We start from the raw sequence: 8,129 nt of genomic DNA, 5'->3' as shown, positions 1-8,129 counted from the left end.
AGCTAATTTTGCCCTTCATGACAACTGTGAGGGGGGTGATTTTTTTTATAACTCATCCGTTTAAATTATATTAAGCCTTGAAGTTCTGCATAATTAAGGGCGTGGCCACTTGAGTGACAGGTGGATTGCCGCTGCTGTCACCACCGTCGAGCTAGGTGAGCGTGGCTTCAGCAACCAGGTCTCGCCTCTTTGCCCATTTTCGATTATCTGGGAGTGATGCGCGGTGACGCGCTGCCAAGATGGCGACGGCCGGCTCCGCCCACTTTTGAGCTTCAAAACCGCTCTTCAGAAACCTACGGGTGACGTCACAGACACTACGTCCATGTTTTTATACAGTCTATGGGTAAAACGCAGCACTCGTCACTGTCACTTTTTACCCAGCCGTCCAATCAGTGGAGGAGGGGCGGGACAATTCTACACAGAGCAACCATCCTACTTGTACAATGACCGAACAACAATGGATATTACTGGTTACTGCATTTTTATATTCAGTAATATTTTTCAAATGAGATACTATACTAGTAATACGTTACTGCTGAGGATATTCCAAATCATAGCAACAACAGTGTCTCAAAAACTGTGCCACCAAAGCGTTTTCAAGCGCCACCAGCTGGTCGTTTTCAGAAGAGCGCCTGACAATTCTTCAGCTGGCTAAAAACTCTTTGGTCGACACACATTAATTGAATATCTACTGTTAGGTATATGGCCTATTAGTCATTTTTGCATTTATGAAATATACTGGAGCCAAACCTGAGAAGGGAGTCCAGATTATTCCACTGCGTTCCTGGACACATAACTTACACAGTGGGAATTATGTTAATTGTGAATGAGCGTTCACGAGCGCCCTATTTAAGAACCATTGGAATTCATTAACATACATGTTTAATGATCAAATCTGCTGTTTACGACGCGTTTGTGAATCCGGAGGAGAGTTTTCAGGAAGGTCTGTTTTATGGGCAAATTACTTCGAATTTACTCATATATTTACGCAAGTTTCACGAATGAGGCCCACTGTGTGCACATACCTGTAGACTGAACACGTAACACATATGCGCATGATGACACCGTTTTCACAAATTCACATTTTTGTATGATGATGGCATAATTTTCTTGCACTTTGAAACCCATTTTCAAAAGATTGTTTCACATGCTGATTGTCATGTAAACGAAAGGCCAAAACCCATAAAAAGTTTTCTGTTTTTAGTTGAAAACAGTGTCATGTCAATGCCCCCTGAGATATAAGCTCCAATTGAAATGTTTGACCCAAACTATAGGTCATTTATGGTCACCAAACCTTAACAGACGATGATATTATCTCCCCCTTTCAGCAGTTCACCATCGGACAGAAGAGCTTTCGTCAACAGCGGAGCGTCTTTAATGTCTCGTGCGATGCCACAGAGTCAGTCGTCACACACCAGGAGACCTCCGCCAGAATACAGCGGCACTTCCCAACACTTCGACAAAAACGCCTACGTATAACACACTGTTTCTTCAGCCATCCACGCCTCCCTCTGATGTCTAATATCTCACTGGTATCTTTTGTTAGCTTATTAAGTGCCTTTGGATGGCCAGCTCAGATGACTTGTACAGATGCTGTAATTGAAGTTTTGGTCAGGATTATTATTTGCATTTTTGAAGACTCTGGCCTATGTAATGTGATTTCAGCACTACATGTATGTTTACGCAGCGCTGCATGAGATCATGTCATCTGTTGATAGTTGTGCTGTACTCGACCAGTTTGGGTGACTCATGGTGGTTGATCATGATTTTGAGCCAGATTGAATTATGTTTCTGGAAGCTGTCAAAATGAAATGACACTTCGATACAGATTTGAGTTTCAATATTGTCTGAATTTCTAACATTGAAGATTGTGTAGCCTGTATTGCCAAGTCTCAGTCATTATTGTGATTAAGAAAAATATATTTTTGTTGATGTTTAATAAATATTCCATATAATGTTGCTATAATTGTTGCAGTATATTTTTGGTACATGCAACAGAGTGAACAATATCTGCTGAATTCTAAAAGCACTGCATCTATTTTCTCCACCAGACGCACACTTCATAATATTTATAGTGAACCAGTTTCACGATGTGTGTACAAACACAACATAGCCCTCCCTAAACTCCAGCAGGTGTTTGTCAGACTGCATCCTCTGCTGAAGAATGAACCATGTTTGAGTGAGAATGACCGTATGCTCCGCTCACAGGAACATGAGGAAACGTCTGATTCAGGTGTTTGGATTCTTGATTTCTACTTTTGGCTGGCTGTTTGTGAGCTGCACGCTCGCCATGGACTACTGGCGAGTCTTCTATGTAGGCGGCAAAGGCGGCAACTGGATGATCAAGGCGACGTGGTACTGGTCAAACCTGTGGAAGGACTGTGTGATGGACACCTCGTCCGTCACTAACTGCAGAGACTACGATGTGCTGTGGGCCATCACGCGTAAGTGCTCTCGCATCTCCAGCCTTCATCACATTGTCACAGAGTTGGTTCAGTGTGGGACAGATTTGAGCTCTTGTTCCTGTTGAATAGCGTATGTTCAGGGAGTCCGAGGCCTGCTTCTGATCGCCATGAGTCTGGGGCTTGTCGCTGCTGTGCTCTGCTTTATCGGGATGGACTGCACCTACATTGGTGGAAGTGAGAAAAACAAAGACAGAATATTATTTTTCGGAGCAGCTTTTCATTGTGTTGGTGGTGAGCAAAACCATTTATCCAATATTTGTACATTCATATAACCACACACATCTGACCTATATATACATACAGGTTGAATACAAGAAAAGTAGGCACTTAAGCTTTAAATTCTTCCATTACATGGATGATTAAAAACCAGCATTGTTCCTCCTATGCTAGTGTGGAATGAGACTACTCATTTAAACACAAAGTATCAGAACATTTCACCAGTGTTCACCCCCACATATATTAAAATCTTTTGTTTTTTGTCCTCACAGGTGTGTCGGCGCTCGCGGCGTATTGTTTATACACAAACAGGGTCGTCAGTGCTGCCTTTTCACCCACTGTTGACAGAAGTATTATAAGGTACATGCCTAGAACATTCATTATTCATTCATTCATTCATTCATTTCCAATGAAGCAGTATCACACTCACGCGGTGATGATAATAATGATAATTAAGTAAGATAACCAGTGTGGAAAAAGAGGTGCATTTAATTGCATTGAATGTGCATTTGATTACCTTCAAATTAATAAAAATGTAACATTAAAAGTTTTACTTTGAAGTACAACAAAAGATTATTACAACATTTTTAAAATGAAAATTTTAAATGTATTAAAAAAAACACTTATGTTGATGTGTTGACTAACGTGCGAAAGCACATGTAAAATACTTGATTATTATTTTGACTGTAGTGTGATATTCAATAATATATTTAAAGTGCTAAACTGCAACTTCACACTACAAATGTGTAATTACAAATATATTTAAATACATGACATACAAGTTTCAGTGGAAATGACATTAAAATGTATTTTACTTTATCATAAATGTTTGTCAGTATATTCTACGGTACAATAGAAGTAATTATGAAATTACATATAAAGATGTACTTTAAGTCTTAAGTGGGTCTAAAAGCACTCTAAAGTACAGCTAACTGCATTTAATATAAATTGAAATTATAATTCATTGTCATTTAATTGCAAATAGCGTGCAATTAAGTGTTCAATAAGATTACATTCAGTTCATATGTAAATATATTCTTATGTACGCATATATTCTATTCGGTTCGTATGTAAGTATATATTATATCTGTAAAAGGTACTCTTTTTAAAAGTGTACTTTTAAGTTTTGTATTAAGTTTTTTGTCAGCATTAAGCACACCAAAAGACAGTCTGGAACAGAGTATGTGAGTGCTAAAATTACGGGAAAAAAAACCTTTCAAAGTAGAGAGGAGCAAGACATTTCCACTCTTTCATGCTCAAAAGTGCTCTGTAATCATATACTCCAGCTTCACTCCGGGTTTTACATTTTGACATACTAATCATGGAGCGAGAAAACAGACAATTTGAAAAACAGGCATGCACATCAACAATCCCAACTAATTGCGTTTATTGTACAATTGATCAAGAACAGGGGGTCATATAAAAGTGAAAACTGTAAAAAGTTTTCAAATATAAATGTTTTCAATAAACAAAAAAAAACGTCACCCTTATTTCTATAACACAATACAGATTGTTTCAAAGCAGCTTTACGGTATTAAACATGAGATTTAATTGCAAATAGCGTGCAATTAAGTGTTCAATAAGATTACATTCAGTTCATATGTAAATATATTCTTATGTACGCATATATTCTATTCGGTTCGTATGTAAGTATATATTATATCTGTAAAAGGTACTCTTTTTAAAAGTGTACTTTTAAGTTTTGTATTAAGTTTTTTGTCAGCATTAAGCACACCAAAAGACAGTCTGGAACAGAGTATGTGAGTGCTAAAATTACGGGGAAAAAACCTTTCAAAGTAGAGAGGAGCAAGACATTTCCACTCTTTCATGCTCAAAAGTGCTCTGTAATCATATACTCCAGCTTCACTCCGGGTTTTACATTTTGACATACTAATCATGGAGCGAGAAGACAGACAATTTGAAAAACAGGCATGCACATCAACAATCCCAACTAATTGCGTTTATTGTACAATTGATCAAGAACAGGGGGTCATATAAAAGTGAAAACTGTAAAAAGTTTTCAAATATAAATGTTTTCAATAAACAAAAAAAAAACGTCACCCTTATTTCTATAACGCAATACAGATTGTTTTAAAGCAGCTTTATGGTATTAAACATGAAAAAAAAAACAAAAAAAAAACAGAATCAATGATTCAAACCATCAAATATGAGACCAATCCAAATTTTGCTACAAAGCATTTCTACAAAAGACAATAGTGTAATTTTTCAGAATAATTCAGTTAAAAAACATTGATTCAGTCCAGTTCAATAACTTTGTTAATGTTTCAAAATTCATAAATTATAAAACAAATTTCACTCAGTTATAAAGCAGCTGTACAGAAGACAAAAGTGTCATTATTCAGCTCAATTCAGTTAAGTTTTTCTAATTCAGTTAAGATCAACCATCTGGTCTGGATATAGGTCGGATCCAGCTGTCATTAATTCGGCAGGCTCACTCACCAATCCCAGTCACCTGAGGTCTAATCACCTGCACCTGTCATCTAATTACGAGTTATTCAACCAGGCACCACTCTCTGAAGATTGCTATCAAATAGCTTGCTAGGTAAATAGCTATCAAATCTAGGTTCCTAACTGATGACGAGGACTTGGCAGAACAACCATCAAGTGTTAGTCAGTATTCTAGGTTGCACAATACGGTTTATGAATTGTGTAATTGGTTACACAATTCATTAATATTTAAATTCTTGGTAAATCTGAGCAAAACAGATTGTGAAAATTTGTTTTTGTCCTTTGTCCACTTAATATTTTATTCAAGATACTCACAAAAAGTGAGTAAAAAAAATACTTTTGAAGTAAAAGTATACAAATACATATATATTAACAAAAGTGCAACAAATTAAATGTATTTTCTCCAAAATATGTCTATACCCCTACAAATTCTTACGAAATGTAAAAAAATTAATTAAAAAAAAACTAAACTGAAATATAAAAATCTAACGGAAGTATATTCACATTTGTATTTTTTTTAAGTACACCTTAGTGATGAGAATCATTTAAGTGGTAAGACATGACTTTCTGTTTCAGAAAAATATCTGGTTTGTGTTTATATTTACTTTTTTTTTTCAATTATTTCACTTTGAGTAAAGGTTAATTTTTGTGAATATTTTGAATGAAAGATAAACAGCAAACACACAATTTCCCTGGACTGCCTGCTCATATTTACCAAGGGTGTGTCACATCACAATTAGGCAGGCACAGCAGAACTCAAGTGCAGGTACTTTATGAGAGTTGAGACAGAAGAACAATACAGGTGAGAAAACAGGTTCTGTGGAAGGAGAAGGGTGGTCAGGTTTGAGCATGGCACGAAGGAGCTATGCGATAATGTGAGGGTAGTTTTAACTTCTAGGTGACTGGGTTATTTGCTGTAGGATTGTGAAGGGGCCAATGTAACGAGGACTTAACTTGTGACCGGGGAGGTGAAGGCGGATGTCTTTGGTGGAGAGTCCTTGGTAAGTAGGTGGTTCAGAGTGCTGGATGTGTGTTTGGTTCCAGACCCTCTCGCTCTGACGAAACCAATGATCGGCTACTGGGAAATTTCAGAGTTCAAACGGACCAGGGGAATAGAGGGGGTTGGAATCAAAGGATACACTGGAATGGAGTGAGTTTTGTGGATGGTTGGCATAGTGAGTTCTGGGCATACTCTTCCCAAGGAAGGAACTGACTCCAGGAGGTCTGGTGGCGATGGCAGCAGGTGTGTAGGAAGTGGCCATCCTCCTGGATCTTTCTCTCTGTCTGCCTATTTGATTTTGGATGGTACCCTGATGATAAGCTGACAAATACACCAAGGAGTTGAAAGAAGGCTTTTCATACCCTGGACATGAACTGTGGACCACGACCAGATACAATGTCTTCCTGGAGGCCAAATTTCTGGAAGACGGGATGGAATAGGGTCTCTGCTGCCTCGAAGGCCGTGGGTAAACCAGGGAGTGGAATGAGTTTGCAGGCCTTGGATAAATGGCCCACCACCACCAGGATGCAAGTGGACCCATCTGAAGGAGGGAGGTCTGTGATAAAGCGTACTCCCAGGTGTGACCATGGTCACTCAGGAATGGGGAGAGGGAGGAGATTTCCTGCTCGAAGTCGCAAAGGAACCTTGGCAATAGCACACTCAGTGCATCCTTGGACGAAACGCCGAACATCACATTCCATATGGGGCCACCAGTAGCAGTTCTGAGTTAGCAAGATGGTCTGGGAGATTCCAGGGTGACCAGTCCCGAGAGAAGAGTGAAGCGAGTCCAGAAGTTAGTTAATAACGGAGGAAGGGACATAAATGTTTTCTAGAGAGCACAGAGGTGGGGCTGGTTCTGTTGAAGATGTTTGCATGATCTGGTCATCCAGGTCCCACTGGATGGGGCTGATGTTCACTGTAGGAGGAATACTTGGCTCTGGTGAAGCAGCTCTAGTGTCAGGGGAATGTATACGAGACAGAGCATCTGCTTTAGTGTTTTTGGAAACTGGACAGTATGTGATCGTGAACTGAAAATGTGTAAAAAAAAAAAGAAAAAAAAAAAGGCCCATCCGGCCTGGCAAGGATTCAGTCACTGTGATTACTTGGAAGAGGAAACGTGAACCCTCAAGCCAGTAGCACCACTTCTCCATTGCCAGCTTGATGGATAACAGCTCCTGGTTACGATACCATAGTTGACCTCCACAGGTGTGCAGGCTTCCGGGAGTAGATGGCACACGGGAACAGTTTGGGAGGCGTGCCATGACACTGGGATAGTACTGCTCCCACTCTCGTGGTAGAGGCATCCATTTCCAAAATGAAAGAGCGTTTGGGTCAGGATGGTGAAGGACAGGAGCAGAGGTGAAGGTTGTTTAGAGATTGATGAAAGCCTGGTTGGCAGCCAGAGTCCATGGCAGGGTCTTGGGCTTCCCTCTGAGAATAGAAATGAGAAGAGACACAGAAGGTGAGTTGACCAGCCCATATATCATAACCCTGTATTCATATTGTATTGTATTCATATTGTCGGACTTGCAATATGGGTTGCAAAGGTCATGGGTTCGAGTCTAAAGAGGCATCCATTTCCAAAATGAAAGAGCGTTTGGGTCAGGATGGTGAAGGACAGGAGCAGAGGTGAAGGTTGTTTAGAGATTGATGAAAGCCTGGTTGGCAGCCAGAGTCCATGGCAGGGTCTTGGGCTTCCCTCTGAGAATAGAAATGAGAAGAGACACAGAAGGTGAGTTGACCAGCCCATATTCATATTGTCGGACTTGCAATATGGGTTGCAAATGTCATGGGTTCGAGTCTAAGTACCGGCAGGGATTGTAGGTGGGGGGAGTGAATGTACAGTGCTCTCTTCCACCTTCAATACTATGACTGAGGTGAGACCCTTGAGCAAGGCACTGGACCCCCAACTGTTCCCCGGCGCCGCACTGCACACTGCTCCGGGTGTGTGTTCACGGTGTGTGTGTGTGTGTGTGTGT

General features: G+C 40.0%; 3 protein-coding genes across 3 annotated transcripts in view; 2 read left to right on the top strand and 1 right to left on the bottom strand.

The window, feature by feature from the left end:
• The window catches only part of cldn10b (claudin 10b), a 5,024-nt gene extending 3,524 nt beyond the window's left edge, over positions 1-1,500 (top strand). The window contains exon 5 of the mRNA XM_016564093.1: positions 1,329-1,500. Coding sequence (XP_016419579.1) covers positions 1,329-1,479 — 151 coding nt within the window. The 3' untranslated portion in view covers positions 1,480-1,500. The remainder of the gene's footprint in view (positions 1-1,328) is intronic.
• Positions 1,501-2,212: 712 nt separating this feature from the next.
• The window catches only part of cldn10l2 (claudin 10-like 2), a 14,524-nt gene continuing 8,607 nt past the window's right edge, over positions 2,213-8,129 (top strand). The window contains exons 1-3 of the mRNA XM_016564097.1: positions 2,213-2,444; positions 2,535-2,696; positions 2,954-3,041. Of these exons, the coding sequence (XP_016419583.1) occupies positions 2,213-2,444; positions 2,535-2,696; positions 2,954-3,041 (482 nt within the window). The remainder of the gene's footprint in view (positions 2,445-2,534; positions 2,697-2,953; positions 3,042-8,129) is intronic.
• The window catches only part of plbd2 (phospholipase B domain containing 2), a 33,939-nt gene continuing 30,367 nt past the window's right edge, over positions 4,558-8,129 (bottom strand). Inside the window, exon 14 of the transcript XR_001640987.1 lies at positions 4,558-4,571. The gene's annotated coding sequence lies outside the window, so the exon portion shown is untranslated. The remainder of the gene's footprint in view (positions 4,572-8,129) is intronic.

The sequence above is a fragment of the Sinocyclocheilus rhinocerous genome, unplaced genomic scaffold (assembly GCF_001515625.1).
Source record: "Sinocyclocheilus rhinocerous isolate Xijiao unplaced genomic scaffold, SAMN03320098_v1.1 scaffold1883, whole genome shotgun sequence".
Lineage (NCBI taxonomy): Eukaryota > Metazoa > Chordata > Actinopteri > Cypriniformes > Cyprinidae > Sinocyclocheilus > Sinocyclocheilus rhinocerous.
Note: the sequence above shows the minus strand (reverse complement) of the source record. Positions and strands in the feature narration are given on the sequence as shown.